The sequence below is a fragment of the Delphinus delphis genome, chromosome 4, assembly GCF_949987515.2.
Source record: "Delphinus delphis chromosome 4, mDelDel1.2, whole genome shotgun sequence".
NCBI lineage: Eukaryota > Metazoa > Chordata > Mammalia > Artiodactyla > Delphinidae > Delphinus > Delphinus delphis.
In genome coordinates this window covers 109749603-109768808 of record NC_082686.1, presented here as the reverse complement: position 1 = coordinate 109768808, position 19206 = coordinate 109749603, and the positions used below count along the sequence as shown (strand labels likewise).

Here is a 19206-nt window from a genome sequence, read left to right as displayed (position 1 = left end):
CTTAAATTAAAGATTGGCAAATAGGTCGCTAAAGATGTTCAAAAGCAGCAACTGAAAAAAATAAACCAACATGGACAAACGCTAACCCATTAGTCATTTTACTGTTCATCTAACTTTTATTTCAAGAAGTATAATGTAAATTACAGAAAAACTCATGTAGAAAGTTATGGCAGCAACGTGATCAAATAGAACTTAAATTTAGCTTTGAAAATTTAACATATACTCCAATGACACTATCAAGTAGCAGTTATTTTTTAATGATATCCTTACCCTCTCTAACATTCCAATGATATATCTTGTATCTGTAAAAGGTCCTATTTCTTCATGACATCTGCCATAAACAATAGCAAGGGCTTGTAAACATAAACACTTCATGTTTACTTTTGGGGTGAGCAGGAAACGATGATAAAGCTCATTGAAAAATTCATACCTAGATTAAAAAAAATGTTCACAATAGAATTAGCCATGAAACCAACAGTAAAAACAAACATAACAAGATATGAAGAGTAGCTTACGATCTCTTAATTGATCCACTGTCTTCACTCTCATCTTCCTCCAATAGTAATCTCAGGTAATAATCTCCTATTTTGATTTCCTCTGCCAAGCACTCATATTTAACCTTTATTAATAAAAGCAAATTACATTATTTTAGTTTACAATACTTTTATTGGCAATTTCCACATAATCACTTCTTAAATTCTTTCTGTTCAGAGTTTTTTTCTTTTCTTGATGAGACAGCCTTTAACAAAAAAGTTTGTCATTTCTTAAAATATCTGGTAATTCATTAGTTAAATGTCAAGAGTCAGAATTACACACTAATTTTATGAATGTAAAACTTGCTGATAAAAACTGTCACAAGACTATATGGTGTCCATGAAGACTTAAGGGAAGAAAACACTAAAAACACCATTAAAGGATAACGTGCTTCCTTCCCTTCTCAGCTGGCTACAATCAAGCAAGAAGTAAATGATCCCACACTACACACAGTTTGCCAAACTCACACAAGGCACTTCAGGTCTTCCCTGATCTCCCAACACATCAACTACGTTTTATGGTACATTTTTATACAGTATTCACTCTCTGTATGTACAATTACTCCAGGTTACACACTGGAAGTGATATGTGAGGGAGTAGCCCTTGATTGGGAACTGGGGTTTGTCTCAAGCAAAGATTTGCAAGCAGCTGTAAAAAGGAATTTCTTGACTAGATTATCAAAACTCTTTTTCCAAAGCCTAAAACAGCTGTTTACTAAAAATATAAACTATACAAAATCAAATATATATGTATATCCATTTCATTTTTTTCCTATAAATTCTGAGTTTTAATTTGTTCAACTCCATTTATTAAGAATATAAGGTATGTGCCATGTACTGTTCTAGTCATCAGGGATATAGCATTAAGCAAACGTAAAAAGTTCTATCCTTACAGACATAGCAGATAAAAAAGTAAAATACTTATGGTAGTTGGATGACAGTAAGTGCTATGGAGTAAAATAAAGCGGGGAGCGGGGGAAGAGAGAGAGAGAGAAAGAGAGAGAGTGTAAGTGTGTGTGTATGAAGAGGGCTATATTTTTAAACAAGGTGGCCAGGTGTGTGTGTGTGTGTGTGTGTGTGTGTGTGAGAGAGAGAGAGAGAGAGAGAGAGAGAGAGAGAGAGAGAGGGAGGGAGGGAGGGAGGGAGGGAGAGAGAGAGAGGGAGGGAGGGAGGGAGGGAGGGAGGGAGGGAGGGAGAGAGAGAGAGAGAGAGAAAGAGAGAGAAGAGGGCTATATTTTTAAACAGGGTGGCCAGGGAAGGCCCACTCAGATGACAACCTTCGGGAAAAGACCTGAAGAAAATGAGGCTCTCTGTAGAAAAGAGTATTTTAGGCAGAAGGAACATCAAGTAGAAAGACCTTGAATTAAGAACATGAATTTGGTGTTTTCAGGGAAGCCAGTGTGGCTACAGGCAATGGTGAGAATATTAGGAGATGAGATCAAAGAAACAATGGCTGGATTTTGGGGCTACAGATCTTGCCTTGTAAGTTATTTTAAAGACCCAGACTTTTCACTAAGTGAGTTGGGAAGCAATAAGAGCACCAGGGAGGGCTTGGAGCAGAGAAGGACAAGATCTACTTACATTATAACAAGATCACACTGCTACTATGTTGATAACAGATTACAGAAAGGCAATGGTGGAAGCAGGGAAACTGCTACAATCCCATAGAGAGAAGAGGGCTGGGTTCTGGGTAAATTTTGAAGGTGCACTGAATAGGACTTGCTGACGAACCGAATTTGGGGCATAAGAAAAAAAGATGATGTCAAAGGTTTTGACTAGAAAATAAGGAATAGCCATTATCTAAGATCAGAAAGACTGAAAGTGAAGTAGGTTTGAGGGAAGAACCAGAGCAGAGTTTTACAGCGAAGTTCTAGAAGCTTATTAGATATCCAATTTATAAGGTAAAAGTATGAAGTCTAGGAAAGAAAGTCTAAGCAGGAGATAAAAATCTTGAAGCCATCAGCAAATAAAAAACATTTAAACCATGAGAATGGATGAGATAACTGAGGCAATAAATATAAATGAAAAGAAGCCCAAGAACTGGTCCTTCAGGGCCAACCAGCATTTAGCAGTTGGGGCAATAAGGAAAAATGAGCAAAGGAGGAGGAATGGACAGTGAAGGAGAAAATCCCAGAGAATACAGACTCCCAAAACCAAAGAAAAGAAAGTTTTCACAAAGAGGTGGGAATGAGCAAAAACAAATCATTAACATGTTTAAGAAATGCAGTTGGGTTAAAGAGCAAAGCCGGCAGGGTCACAAACATGCTCAAATTTACACCTATAATAAAAATTTACACACACACACAAGATTATCTACACCAACAGGTTTCTTGTTCTTACTTTGTCATTCTTCACATCAGTATTTTAATTAAGCAGCAAAAAAATGGCCACATTCAGAATCAAATTACCACAAAAAGTCTATTAAACAAGCTAAAAGAAATAAGAACAGGCTATGTTTCAATAAAGAATTTAAAGGGGAAAAAAAGCAAGGAACAGATCTAGAATGCACAGGATCAAATTTATTGACTCCTACATGATTTTCACATACAAAGCTGAGGTACTAAACAAAATTAATTTTTCATTTGTCTCAGGCAAAGTGAAAGTTTTCTAATATTTCCTTCATAAAATTATGAGTGAAAGGTAAAGATATATGTCAAACAACTACAAATTAAAAAAAAAAGAAAAACTCCAAAACTAATACATGCTTCAAAAAAAAACTACTATATTACGAAAATTAAAATTTACCTCAAATTCATGGTGGTTCCAGGAGATCACATTAGCACTACCAAGCTCTCTATCAATATTAAATGCTCTCATTTCAGATTCAAGACCATCTCTCAATTCTTCTCGTGTTTTGAAATTCCAAATTAAGTTTGACCTGGCATGGTCCTGACCAAACCTAGATATACATGTAATCAGAAAATAGTGGGAAGCAATAAACAGTTTTAAAAATCTATAAATCTCCCCTACTACAACTTATAATAAGTAACAAAACAGTGGAATTAATTAACTTTAGCAAGCATAGAAAGAAAATAAAATCTACTGTGTGAAGTAAGTATAGTAAAAGGTTAATGGTAGAATTTTAGTCACAGGTATACAGGTGCTCATTGTAAAATTCTTTCACCTTTTCTGTATGTTTAAAAGTTTTCATTATAAAATGGGGGAAAAAATGAAGCCAAACTATAAGACAAATCTGTGTGGATTTTAAAACAAGGAACTGATATTTCAATTTTAATATTTATTGCTAATATAAATTCCAGTCAGAAAAGAATTATAAACAGATATCAAGTTACATATTGGGGATAAGAATTTCTGGATAATTGAGTATGAAATGTGTGGGATGAGCAACATTCTAGATTAGAACCTTAAAAACTACCCAAGAAAAAATACTGCTAAACTGTCAAGCTCTGATTGATATTTTCAAAATACCTTCCTTTTATTCATGAAATTATTTAACTATCATAATAAATTTGAATTCAAGTCTAAACTGGGGTGGGTGGGCTTTATACCCATTCACTTTCAAACTGCAATCCTTCTAAAAAGTCTGATGCCAGAATTCCAAGGGAATTCTAGGGAGGACAACACAACTGAGGGATTCCAGAGGAAGAAAACCAAGGCATATTCTGAAGGCTGTATTATATATATACTACACTTTTAAAGTGCTGTGGGAAGTTCCCAAAGCACATATTTTCCCTTATTAACCAAGGTATAATCAATAGGTCAGCTTCCAGACTGAGTATTGTGAGTTATCTCAAAAAAGTTTTTGCAAACTCCCCAAAATGTTCCAAAGTCCTTCTATGTGTGTATGACTGTGTGTGTGGGGAGGGTGTTGAGGTGGAGGGTGCTGGGGAGGTGGTGGGAGCAGTAGATGGGGAGGAAGGGTTACCATATTAGAAAGGCTGGAAAAGTATATCAGGTCAGCTAACTTGGATACCCATTTCCCACAAGTCTCCTTATGGTTTCATCATCCAACTCTTTAAAGACTCTATTTCCAACAAGGCTGAAAGAAGTTATAATACAGTTATTTCTAAGCCATGATAAAGTGTTTTAAAGTAACCATCTCTAAGCCTTAATAAAATGCTAAAAGTACCTTTGGCTCGTCAGACTACCAACACTCTATAAAAGGTCTTAATTTTATGAAAGCATCACTAATCATACCAATCTTAACAGTTATAATTCTTGACCCTGAGAGCATAAAAATACCTGTAGCATAAAGCACTAGATTCAGGCAAAAACAAAAAAACAACTGTCCAAAAATTAAATCTGGCAATACCAAATTTAATTAATTGGAAGAGAGGCCTAAAGTTTACCTATAATAGAAGAGATCCCAGTTTGCTTCTATTTTTATTCTCTGTCTTCTCTTTCGAAGAACTACTGGCTTTTGATTTATATTCTGGAAAAGAAAAAAACTTCATAGTGCTCAATCTGGAGCTACCAAACAAGCTCAGTCAGAATATCATCACTTTGTAAGTGATGAGAAACATTTCCTTCATCAAATTTTGGCAGAGACAAAATTAATGAAACAAAATCTATAAAATATGAATACAGAATATTAGGTTATATCACAATATAATACTTTGCCAGCATATATTTCTATAGTGTAGCTGAAATATTTTCCGTGTAGCCTAAAGTTATTGTTTTAAATCCAAATTTTGTTAAAGTTTACAATGATGACTAATAAAATTTGTAACAGTCAAAAAGAGGTGACTTATTTTAAACATTTACATGCAGTTAATACAAAAATCATGGCAAAACAATAAACACAAAAGATTATAGGTTATTAAATTGCTACCAAAGCCAAGAGGAGCAAGTATAAATTGAAATAGCTAATGCACAAGAAATAAGTATCTACATTCAGACACATGTGAAGTGAGACTTTAATTTACTAGACAAAGAATATCAAAGACAACTCCACATGCAGGCAGTTTAATGCATTTCACACATGTAGCAGGGACTTAAACTCACCATATTGTTTCTGTCCTGAATTTAATTGTAAAAAAGGAAAAAAAAATTTAAATGAAATAAAAATAAGAGAGTGAGCCTACATCTGCTATGCTATCTCTATTATACAAATTCCACAAGGATGTCACCAGTATAAATCATCTTTAAGACAGAAAAAGGCCCACCTGCTTCTCTGAATTCTATGACTCAAATTTTAGGCAGTCATAAACCCATTTGAGAATTCAAAGAAAGCTATGGTCCTATTCCAGAGAAAGACACATACATAAGGTTTACAATGGAGGGGAAGATTTCAAAGATTTCTTGGAAGTCTATATATGGACTGGAGGTTAAGAATCTTTGCTCCGAGTAAAACGTGTAGATATTTCAGTCATGAAAATTCTAATCCTCAATGTGACAGAAGCGAAAAGTAGAAAGTAGTTATAGATTAAAACATGAAAGTCTGTAACTTCATTAAGGAAGTGGCAAATCATATAAAATAAAGCAAGAAAACAGACTAGATATCACAGAAAGAAAAAAGGTAAAGTAAATTTTAAAAAGTAAATGCTGTTTGAAATGTAAAACATTGATTAATTAAGGAAATATTCCCTACAAATTTTAATTCTGTACACTATCATGAAAACTAATGTTAGGTGACTTGAACAAAGTATATAAATAGTTCATATTTTTAGTTTTAATGACAAACCCTTCCTTAAAACCTCTAATCAAGTACTACTTTCTTCAATTTCCTCTGCCTTCAAGACAAAAAGCTGGGAGTCTAGAGTTATGAAAATGTAAACACTATACAGAAAAAGGACAACCAGCTCTCCATAAACTAAGCTGACTGATTTAGAGACTTAGGTTAAAAGCTCTAACTGGCTAAACAAATCCAAAACTGAAAATAACATAAATTAAAAAAAGCAATTTTATACATTAGCCAAAGGTTATTATTAATCCAACAAAGAACATTAGCTACAAATGGAACTGACTCCCTAAACATTCTGATTATATAAGAAATGCAGTTCATTTTAAGACTAACAGTTAATCTAGACAATGGTTAATTTTCAGACTTTAGCTAAAGCACAGGTTCATTAATTAGATATTTTGGTGTTAATATTTCTACGAATAAAATAGTCACAAAGATTATTCACTGTTTCATAAAGAAATTAATGTTGAAAACAGTATCCTGGCAGAAATAATTGCTCAGCACTTTAGATAACACCTCATGTAAATGAAACCAACAGACCAATAAAACATTATTGATATTAAAAATACATTGTTTTCCCTCTGAATTTTTTATCTTTAAATAACAGATGCTATCCACATTTCTAGCTAAAATAGCTTTGTGTTCAAGTGTATGCTGGATAAATGTTATATATGAAATCTGATGCCAAAAACTTATTTTCAGTATAATTATACCCAACAGCTTGAAACAACTGTTATTTCAGAAATGGGTTTAACTTCCTGAAGCCAAAAGCTTGTAATTTTTAACAACTGTGAAAATCATTCATTTCATATCTACAGACTTTCAATTTTCAAATGCTACAGCAATATTATCATGACAAGACATGCACTGTCTTTTATTATAGGTGCTTTTATTATTGACTTCCTTGTACATCAAAGCAACCCCAAAGGACAGAGAAGGGAGGTACTGTTAATTCTGATTTTATGAAAGAGGAAAGTGAAATTCTGAAAACCCATAACTTGCCATATGGGTTAGTAGTAAGTGACAGAACCAGGCTCAGATGTAGGTTAACCAATTCAAAGTTCAGTATTCTCTTTACTATCCTAGACCTCTGAAAGCCTGTTTAATGATTCTTTATAGTGCATATGTCACTCATACCAATTAGCATTAATTCATTATGCTCAACTTCTAAAGAACTCAATTTTGGTATCAATTTCAGATAGATACACAAGACAATAATATTTCTGTTCTGTTGCACCTGATGCCTTATGTTTAGATATTCTGGAAATTCAAAAGAAACATGTTTGTTTCAGAAAGTTACTTATATTACTTTCCTTGAATAAGAAAATAGCCACCATAAATAAAGAGATGGTTAAAGGGAAAGAATATAAGTGTGGTCAACAAAAACTGAGATCAAGTCAACTTTTACATGAAACCTTAAATCATTCTTAACCACTGCACATTCCATCCTAGATAGAAGGATGAATATTACTGGAATTAGGTTCTGCAGCACATACCACATGCTGAAAAATGAGACTAAAACTGTTTCAGATCTGATTTTGATTTGAGGAGCAATAATACTGAAATTTAAGTACATATAGTAAATTTAACAATGTGAATCTTATTTTCAAAATACTTGTCTAGCTAGCTCTCAATAAAAAAGCTAAACAAGAAGGGCAACTTTATTTGTCTAGCTACAAAACAAAGTTCAGAGAAGGAAGGAAAAAGATACATATGAATTTAAAAGTCTGGAAACTGGAAGTTATGGGAAGAAACTTATGTAAGAAAGAGTGGAATTTTATATTAACTAACTAAAATCCTAACCACTGACTCATAAAACTATGAATTAAGAAAAATTTATATAAAAATATTATCAGAATTAAGTGACATTTCTTCAGGTGTTCGGTCAAAAGTATCTGTACCATTTTTGTGAACAGCAACAATTGAAGTAATCTAGGATATATGGAAGTGCTAGAAATTCGGAAGAAGACTTTATTTTTACCTCTTTTTGTGCAATGCCCATTCTATCCCTCCAATGCATTAACACAAGATCCACTTTTTCTTTGGCAAATTTTTCAACTTCTTTAGCAGCTTTACCAGCTAGTCTTTGCCACTCTGGAACTTTATTAAATTTTCCATACTGATCCTATAAAATAACGTTGAATTCCATTACAGTCCTATAATTTCAAATTTATTTTAAAAATCTAATTAAAGCCAAGTTGCACTATTTTACATGATTAAATGAATACTGAAAAAAAATAGTGAAAGAACAAGGTGAAAATTTCTACAACAAATTATACATTTTGTCCAAGAAATCTTAAACTTTTCTACCTAGTTTTCAAGATGAATCCTTTTAGAGGGATGGCAAGATATAAGTGGGAGATGGGTGCAGACAGAAGTGGGGTGAAGACAGGAAAAGAACACATATAAGACATTATTATAATAGCATATCTTGAAAGATGTTAAGTAATTTTCTCAAAGATAGCCCAACATTAATAATTAAGATAGCTCTGTAAAGAAAAAAAGCCCTACATAAATTATTTTTTTCAGTAACGTTTATCACCAACATTATCACCTTCACCAACATTTATCAATTACATATTATGTGCAAAATATCACCTTATACATTTAAAATTAAAAAAAAAATCCATTCGTGAATGTACCAATATGCTGAGTTAGAGAAAAAAAATACAAGATTATTATTATTCATAAAATTAGATTGTGGTGATAACTGCATAAATGTAATGATTATAGAATTGGACACTAAAAACAGGTTAAAATTTGGGGGATGTAAATTTTACCTCAATAAAGCTGTTAATAATAATAATTTTAAAAGAATACTACTATTTAACATGTGTTTCAGAAAAAAGTACTCTTTCATCCCGAAAAGATACTCAGGACAAGCATATTTACCATTGCTATTTTCACATTATCTCTAACATGCATCCGATCAGCATCCTTCTCAGGAACTGGATCTGAGCTGTCCAAGTAAGCTAGCAAGCCTGGTGGCTAAAAACAACAATCAAAAACAAGATAAAAAAAAAATAAAAAAAAAAAAAACAAGATATAAAGTCCATTTTCAAAACAACTGCACACACACACAAAAAAAACCTAGCCTTCAAAACCCAAATAAATTAATACTATGATTTAGCTATTAAGCATAGCATTTATTATATGACAACTCCTTTGATAAATATCTTTTAGATTAAAAACAAACAGATAATCTAAAAAAACCCTTAACAGTATAGACAACTTATCAATGAAATTTTATTGGGCAAGAATATATACATTTCTCCAGTTATTCAACTGACTTACCAAAATGCGTTTCAACAAGTTTGTTGCAGTTACATTATCAGCTGTCCAGAGTCCCACTAAATGTCTACTCAGCTGTCTGAAAAAAGCAGACGTTGAGAAAGGTTTGCTTCTTTATCTCAGGTAGAACAAAAAGGAATTTTTAAGAACAAAATATAAGAAATAAGACTACAGTAAAACAAAAAAAAAGAACAAAAAAACATTCTATCACTCTGTAATAACCTATATGGGAAAAGAATCTAAAAAAGAGTGGATATATGTATAACTGATTCACTTTGCTGTTCACCTGAATCTAACACAACACTGTAAATCAACTATACTCCAATAAAAAGTTTTAAAAATCATTCTGATGTTAAATACTAAAAATTAATATTTTAATTTGGAGAGATGTATGAGATAGTTAATTCAAATACTACTAACGTTTTAGTATTTTCTCCAAACTAAAATGCTTCCTTGATGAACTCACTAATTTTCAATGGACCTGAACATGAAGAAGTAGGTTCTTACCACTTTTAAAGATAGGGAAACAATTAGACTTGATAATATAATTAAGTTTGTATAACAAATCCTGCTATAGTGACCAGAGCATTCTGGAATTCTTTGGAATTCTGAACATGAGCAAAAGTCAACTATGTTCTAATATATACTTTTTGACAAGGTCAGAGAGAGAAAATATTTTCAGTTTTGGAGTCTGAACAAAGACTTAAAGCACTTTTGAGCTAAAAGCACATTTCGGTTCAAAGTGAAAATCTAAGATTCACGTTGAAGCTGTAATTTAGCCATTTATTAATCTTAATCCCCACGATGATATCTGCTACACAGACTGGAAGCTCCTCACAAACAGGGTATATATTTTATTCACCACAGACCATTCTGTGCTTTGATAAGGATTCAACTGCCATTTGCAATAAGAATGAGCATGAAATCTGTGAGGGGAATAACCAAATAACCATCTACAGGCTTACGTATTTATATGTTATATTCCCAGAAGAAAAAAGTTCAATAGGAAAACCCAAATTGTGCTTTGTTCTGACACACAAACACACACACACACACACACACACACAAAACTACTAAAACTGTTCACTCTTATGCCTATTTGGAAGCTAACATATTGAAGTAATGACACTTGTAATTTCCTTCACTGGCATTTGGTAGGTATCATACCAATGATTCCTAAAAAGGTTTTAATTAGGGATAAGAGATAACATTTTATAGCAGCAATTTGTAAAAGATAAAGCAATGCAAATGAAAAGTTGTATTTCTATAATTTGACAGCTTTCCAATATTGTGATTGATCACAATAGGGAACGCAATTGATTATAATAAAAAGGAACACAAGAAGCAAAGGGCTAACATGAAGGGGTTTAATAGAATTAGACATCAAATAGTTTCTAGTGTAACGAAAGATGGTGCTTAGCATTGCTAATAAGGCAGTAGGCCAAGGAAATAACCTTCCTTTTATATTTTTTATCCTCACAAGCAACACAGAAGACTACTTTTGTGACTAACATTTACAAGTAAGGGATGCAGATAGCTTCTTATAATAGTATAAACAGCAGAAAACTATTGGCAGGGCAGCATACTACAACATCCAATAACCGAACACAGGTGATAAAAAAATGCAATTTATATTTCCATAACAAAGTAAGCCCTAAGTCAGCAATTTGTTATTTCAAAAGGTCAAAAAGAACATGATTAAAACATTTATTATATATATTTTTTTAACTAATATGAGTCATGAGTAATAATATGGTATGCTAAGGATATAGGAAAGGATCACATGTCAGAAATTATAAAGAAAATTAAAAGGACTGGAATTCATATAGCCTGGAGTAAAGATTTATGTGTTTCCTCATATTTGAAGGATTATCATTTAAAAAAAAAGACTTGCCAAAGGGAAAACTGTTTAACTACAGGAGATTTAGGATAGGCTTAGATTAGGCTGGTTAGATATTAAAGTTTTCTTTATTCTTAGAGTACCTAACTGACCAAAATTATCTGAAAATTGTCTAGGTGGGTCATCTACATGCAAGATGGTCAGGAAGAAATAAAAGGAGAAAAACCCTGGGGACATGTGGCTCTAGTTCCATAAGCTACTAGGCACTCTTTTCCATGTTCCAGTCCCATGACTATGGGTATAGAGCCTGATGAGCAGAGTGGGGGGAAAAAAAGCAGTTTTATTTTTTTCCTCCCAAGTTATGCAGGGATAGGGACAATGATCATTTAGGTAAAATCCTTCCATAAGGAAAGGAAAAGAACTAGGTGAATCAAAAGAAAATGAAACATTTGTGTAATTCAAAGACTTATTCTGTTTGTTTTACATAATATCTGAACCCCTTCTCTAAACAGCAAGTTAACTTATAGCAAATTAAATTTAACCTACCTATTTGTAAGCATCCTTTGATCTGAGCTTATTGTGAACATCGCAGTATGCAAATGTCGAGGTAAGGCACCTTCACTTAGGGCAAGCTCCTGCATTTTTGTAGCAATTTCTTTGTCACCTTCCTTTGGAAAAAGGGCAAGATGATCCCTAAAGCAACAATCTAAAGCAAGCTATCCTGATTTTGTAAAACTAATTTTACATCTCTAGATAAAATTATTCAGTATACAATATAATAAAAATTAAAAATGCCACTTCAATTATCCAAAAATAACATAAGCTAACAGTAGTATAAGTCACTTTAAAAATATTATTTGCCTTTGGAATGAGGTTTAAATGTTCCCAGATAAATTTATCTTATGAATTATACTTTGCTTAATATTAAAATTAGGTTCATTCCCTTAGTATATATAATATCAGCCAATGAAGGGGAGAGGTGACTCACAGAAATCAGCAATTCCTACCAAAGACATCTGCAAACCTGGCTTGCTTTTGTTATTAAAGATATATTCATTTTCATGGTGAATACAATTCTTTATCTTTTTTAAAGAATGATGTGATGTTGAGGTAGTTCTTTCTATTCTGATGTCACTCTGCTTATTTAGACCCACTTTGACAAAAGGGTAGGACAGATAGAACTATTAATCAAAGGTAATCATAGAATTATGAATTAAGCAAGCAGTGTGATATTTAAGACAACCTGTCAAAAAGTAAAAATGCTCACGTTATTGAAAAAAAGTACAAGTAAATAGAATAACTGAATATGCAGTAAGTATACAAATATACACAGTATGAATACGTACATATATCACTTTGACATAAATGAACATGTAGTATGTATATAAAATATACATAGTATGTATATGTACATATATAATTTTGAACATGGTCTAAGAGGAAATTTACCAAAATACTAATAGCAGTTGTCTCTGGATGGTAAAAATACAGGTGATTTATTTCTTTCTTGTTTTTTTCTGAACAACCCAATGTTTCTTAAAAGATCATATACTGCTTTCGCAATCAGAAAACAATAATTTAAGATACCTGCCAGGATTTCAGTGTAAATAAATAAAGCCTGCCTTACACAGACACTGGCTGTAGTCACTGGCTACGAATCTGATACATGTGGCTTGCACTGAAGTCAAAGTTGGTTTTTTGGTTATACCTGCCACTCATTAAATATTTCTGAATGAATGGCAATATATTAGTGGATCAAGGTCAGGAAGATACTTTTGTATGGTCTCACAGTCCTAACTGTCCTTGGTTACTTCAAGCTCTGTAAGTGAGAGATGTGGTACTTACTTTGGAAGCTAATATTGAGCATAGAACCCATTAGCTGGAGGGGGAAAATTAGTCTTTAGCTGCATGTATACACTAAAAATGCAAATAAACCTTGATGTTCCAATCAATCTAATGTCTATATATAATTTTTTTAATAGCTGCTTATGAGTATACTAATTCTGTGCTTATTATTTAGCTACTTGTTATATTTATGAGCAATAATGGCAGAATTTTTTGATAAAAGGAGCAAACACTCTTACATTTTAACCAAATTATTACTAAGACAATAGAAGAATACAAGAATTCAAAAGCCATTAGATTGATATTGTAAATATCCAGTATGTAAGTTCACATTCATAGCCCCATCTCATCTTCCAGAAAACATATAAGGTTAAAGCAACTATCCTGGAGAAGCAATAGCTCATGTCCACCAATAGTATGTCCTGATCTCTAGAGCTTAATTACATATGCAGGTTAACATGAGGAACTTTTTGTTACCATACTTATTTGATACTACTTGGCTACAAACTAACTCCATTAACAGATTTCCATATAAACTCAGTACCTAAAGTTTCAATACCATCACCACCACCATCCCCAAAAAAAGAGGAAGAGAGAAAAAATGCTAACTTTTCTTTTAAAGTAAACCAAACAAATAATGGAGGACCAGAAAGATTCATTTGCTCTAAATCCACTTAAGAACTTTAAATTCTTAGTTTATTATTGAGGACTGTTTCTGCAACTAGTTTAAAACTAATCTAAGGATTTAAAATTACTTTTCTTACCCAGAAAAACTGCATATTTTCCATAAAAGACTGAAAGGTAATTTTGTCAGCCCAAGTTAAAATAGCCAATCAACATTCAAGTAAGTTTAACATTTCAAAATTGTTCTCTCACCTCTATTATTGCCTTCATAACCAATCCAGCTCCCTTTATAATTGCCATGGAAGGATGCTTCAAAATAGGGAGAGAAAAGTATCATAGAATAAAAGAATCTTATCCCAACATATTTAGCTGTTGCTCTTAAGAGGGATACACAATTTTATGCAAGGTATAAAAGCCATAAAATTAGTAAAGGCTACATCTCAAAGTCAGTTCACAGTTTGGTTTAAAAATGTTAGGTATTCTTACAATATAGCTTCACACATACTTAAAGAGTTTATAGTAGTAGAAAACAGCTGGCACTTATTTGAATATATATTCCACTTACTGGAATGATATCAAATAACTATGGTATTAAAATAACAGAAATCAACATTTATAATATAAACATAAAATATAAATATCATATTCACACATGTACATAATAAATATTATGGTATTATATGAAATAAATATTTTCAATTGCTTACGAACAGCCCTGCCAAAGCTCATCTTATTATTTGGAAATTTTGTAGGGAACTACAAAAAACTACAAAAGGGAACTTTGGGTCTACCACAGAAAAAAAATGAGTTTTTCACTACTTCTAAGATGGAAAAGATGGGCAACAGTGTCAAATAGTGGTCAAAGGCTATCAACAGAGCTCTATGTGAAACACAATGAAATTCATGGAATTAAATGTCCTAAAATGATAATGTACTTAGGCTATATTTATTTATATTACCACAGAAGCATACATGTACTATTTTAAAAACAAACTGACCCAAAAAGTGGTTCTCTTAGATTAGTTGTGATCTGATAAAAGTATAAGCTCTCACCTGAAAGAGTTTAAAAAGTGTTCTTCCGTTGGATGCTACCATCTCCAAGAGCATATCAAACTGCTGCCCTTCTGTTGTCTCACTATATGGAGCACAGAGGGCAAAAGTAAGGAAGTCCAAGAGTGAACTAATAACTAGGGCACCAGTCCCATGATCCTGAAACAAAGTAACATATTGCCTTGGCTTAGTACAGAGAGCTTCACTTAAAACATAGCAGTAATGGGTTTCTTTCTGTTATTCTATATGTTAGAAGTAAACATTTAATTTCCCTACATGAGTTTCAAAGTACTCTTAACTTGAGTACTACTGGAAGCAGTACTTGTTTTACTAATGTATCAAATCCACAGTGCTTACCATATCTCAAAGGGAAAATAATTAAAATTCTGTCAAATTTCTAGAGAACCAAGACTCCTCAAACATATATAACTAAGGTTAATGTGTATTTGTATAATAAGCAATCTTGGACAACACTTGCAAAACTCTGGCAATTGTTCATATTCCTTCTAGATGTTATATTACTGCCTATCTCCAAAACTGTTACTAATGACTGAGGAACAAAGATTTGGCTCAGTTTTTTTTTAAGCAACTTATTTCATAATGACATTTTTAAAGAGAGAGAAAAAAAGCAAAAATCTGTGATATAACTGTAAAAATTTAAAGGCTTTGCAACTTATCCTTTCCAGATAAATGGATATAGTCCTAAAACAGATTATTTTATTATTAATGTCCAAGCTAAACCAATACTGACCAAAAGTTGAGGGCCACAATTTAAAAACAAAACAAAAAACTGTCCATGCTGTACTTACACAATACCTTTCAATATGTATGGTATCTCTCATTAAGACAAATTTAATTATAACTTACCACATGGGAATTAAATTTCTCTAGTAAGTTTTCCAGAAACTTCTTTGAAGAGAGAAGAGAAGCTTTGTTTAGCTGTTCTTGTCTTAAGTCATAGTCATCATGCATGGGCTATTGATTAAAAACAGTGATAATTCATAAGCAGTGGCATCACACAAAAGTCATTTATAAAGAGTACTCATTGAACACTGAAAGAACTAAAAACCATAGCTTTAAAATTTAAGGCAGAAAGGAATCTCGTGATAAGAGGGCAGAAGTGATAATTTCTCCTGGGTCTGATGAGACTTCGTGGATGATCTGCCTAACAAGTAACTGTAGATAGTACTGCACAAGGTAATTTTGAGAGAAAAAGTCACAGATCTCCTTCTTAAAAAGCAAATGACATCCATTCTTCCTCCCCCAAGTTTGTAATATAAATTTGAAATGATAAAACTTAGCATTTAAAAGTAAGTACTGAGCAGCTCCCTCGCTGCGATCTATTGAAAGTCAGCCCTCGACACAAGGGTTTGTGAAAAAAAAAAAAAGGTAAAAAAAAAAAGTAAGTACTAAAATTAGCAGTAAATACTTCCTGTCTCAAGATGATTGTCTTTTGACTGCTGGAATAAACTAAGAGCATAAAAAGGATTCCAGCATGATAGTTAAGAGTAAAGATCAAATCCTAATTCTGCTACTGACTATAACCAAGCTTAGATACAGTTAAATTATTTTAACTCTCTTAGTTTCATTTTCCTCAGCTACAAAGTGGGAATAACAGTACTTACCTCACTGGACTATTATGAAGTTCAAATGAGATAATTCATGTAAAATACACAGCAAACACCTAATTTTTAATGAGGTCTCAATGTGTTTACTTCACACTACTGTTATTTTATGTTCTAGTTATTCCACTAATTCTTTTTATTATTATTATTTTAATATTAATTAATTAATTAATTTGGCTGCATCGGGTCTTAGTTACAGCATGCGGGATCTTAGTTGCAGCATGCGGGGTCTTAGTTGCAGCATGCGGGATCTTCGTTGCTGTATGCAGGGTCTTCATTGCGGCATGCAGGATCTTTGGTTGCGGCATGCGAACTCTTAGTTGCGGCATGTGGGATCTAGTTCCCTGACCAGGGATCAACCCCAGACCCCCTGAATTGGGAGCACGAAGTCTTAACCACTGGATCACCAAAGAAGTCCCTCACTAATTCTTTAATGGAATTATTTGTAGTAAAAATAATAAAATCCACTTTGGGGAATAAATAAGGTTTTAAACAAGTGATTACTTATGTTTACTGTATACCACTAAGTCTGCCTAAAAACACTTAATATAAGGAATAAAGTCTCATATACTCTACACAAAATTGAGATAAATTAGAAACTTGAAAGTTATATTGAACAGCTGCTTTTCCCCCCCAACAAGCTGTCATCAAGTTAGATTTTTACCTCTCAAACAGCTTTCAAATGTGCCTTCTTTAGCCCATCCTACCTCAGCATCTCATGTCTCACATGATAATTTGCTCTACCCGCCTCTTAACTTGACCTCTAATCTACACTCCACATACCATCCATGAGCTTTCTAAAATTCAAACATGGTATGTTATCACTCCTGTTGAAAAATCCTTCAGTTGTTCCTTACTAAAGCATACAAATCTTGCTTCTCTGTCTGATACAAAAGGCTTTTTATGGCTGTCTCTGCATACATCTCTAGCTATAACTCCTAATCCCATGTGCCCCCATACATATGTTATGATCCAGTCATATTCAATTATTTGCTGCTTCCCAAATATGCTTTTGCACATGCTATTCCTTCTTCCTAGGAAAGTCTTCTCACAGCTAGAAAATACCTGCCTGCCTTTCAAAATTCAGATCAAGGTAATGTCTTCCAGAAAGACTGGCTTAGAATCTTTTATCTTCTCCTCATCACAAAACCAAAATTAAGTGCTGCTTTTTACAGATCCCATGGCTGCTACTACTTTATATTGTATACGTATGCCTACCTTACTAAACTGTTAGCAATTTCAAGGAAGTAACTTTGCCTTAACATCTTTGTATTTCTAGTACATAGCATGGTGCCTAGTTTATGCTAAACAAATGTTTATTTGAATAAGTAGATTGCTATGAGAGCAAGTTAGGAAATATAGAAACACTGAATTTAATTGGTACAATGAAAATCTGGATTTGTGGAAGTTTAAACCATCAGTCAACTTAAACAAAATCAGTTTACTTAAGAAAAACACTAGTACTTACACACATGAGGGCACAGAGCATATCAACGGCTGCGTGGATTACTCCATTGTTGCTCCTCTTGAGTGCTTTTACTACCTTCACTCCTAGACGCTCCCGAAACCTTGTAGAACAAAACAACAGCATATAGTAGCAATGCCTGAGCATTATTCTATTATTTTATTATTAAAATATAACATAAATCATCTTAAGTTTCTATTGCATTACTATAGCAATTACATATTCTGAATCCCATCTGTGGAACATATCAGTTATCACAATAATTTTTTTCTTTCAAGGGGAAGAGTTTTTTTTAAGGTTAATTAAAACTAAAAGGCATAAAATTTCCCATTCAAATTCACTAAAACAGAGTCAGTAATATCACGGGTGAATGGATAAATAAGTCAGAAATATCATTTCCATTCACCTTCCTTTTTTATTTCTCATGAATAGAAACTACTATATCACCATATTAAAAGGTATCAGGTTTTACTCAGATATAAAGAGGTAAACTGTTGATTATTTGCTATTTTGAGTTGTTCAAATTCTCTGAAGAAAAAAATTAAGGCAACTTACTTTGGAAGCTGAGTAAAGGCTAGAAAACCAGCTTTGGAAGCCACAAGCCTCCTCACAGCCTGGAACTGACTCTCAAGTTCTGCATTGGAAGCAACAACATCCCCCTCTTGGGACAATAATGCCGTTATGGCATTATTGATCAGTTTTTCTTTGTTTTCTGAGAAGAGACCCTAGGTAAGGAAGAATAGTTCAAAGAAGTTTCCATACCAAAAGTTAATGACAATGAACATATTATGATACAATTTATCTTACATCCTGCGTTACAGCATGGAGAACTCCACTATATGAAATATTAGCGTTGAACCTGAATACAGCATCTGCAAAGTTGCCATCTGTAAGGAGATGAAATGTTCAAAAAGATTTAGAGATCTGCATTATATTTCTTAAATTATTGTTAAGTAGATGGATGCAAATGAAATTACATTTAAATCAATACTTACTTGGAGGTGTAGCCAAGAATCTGAGATGAAGGCTCTCTACTTCTTCATCAACGGGCATGCTGAGTAACCCCCATCGTTGACCTTTATGAGTTGATGTCATTTTTACACAAACATCTCTGTTACCAGAGGCTCTTACTCCATCCAGCAAACTTGCTAATAAGGAATCTCTAAGCAAGGTTAAAAATAAAAAGGTTTTAGGATTGATAATTTAGGAAAATTTTGATTTAGAAGGGAGCATAGGCCCTTTAGCAGGCTACCTGCTCAGGGGGGCACTCTGGGTACAAGGGAAGCTAA

General features: G+C 33.0%; 1 protein-coding gene across 1 annotated transcript in view; it reads right to left on the bottom strand.

Moving 5' to 3' along the window:
- DNAJC13 (DnaJ heat shock protein family (Hsp40) member C13) overlaps window positions 1–19206 on the bottom strand; it is a 122752-nt gene that overhangs the window by 64044 nt on the left and 39502 nt on the right. The window contains exons 10-24 of the mRNA XM_060011266.1: window positions 18913–19079; window positions 18725–18804; window positions 18473–18642; window positions 17921–18020; window positions 15695–15802; window positions 14831–14986; window positions 14030–14086; window positions 11855–11976; window positions 9472–9547; window positions 9070–9165; window positions 8159–8302; window positions 4844–4926; window positions 3279–3432; window positions 516–619; window positions 271–430 (exon numbers count right to left, since the gene is read on the bottom strand). Of these exons, the coding sequence (XP_059867249.1) occupies window positions 271–430; window positions 516–619; window positions 3279–3432; window positions 4844–4926; window positions 8159–8302; window positions 9070–9165; window positions 9472–9547; window positions 11855–11976; window positions 14030–14086; window positions 14831–14986; window positions 15695–15802; window positions 17921–18020; window positions 18473–18642; window positions 18725–18804; window positions 18913–19079 (1777 nt within the window). The remainder of the gene's footprint in view (window positions 1–270; window positions 431–515; window positions 620–3278; window positions 3433–4843; window positions 4927–8158; window positions 8303–9069; window positions 9166–9471; window positions 9548–11854; window positions 11977–14029; window positions 14087–14830; window positions 14987–15694; window positions 15803–17920; window positions 18021–18472; window positions 18643–18724; window positions 18805–18912; window positions 19080–19206) is intronic.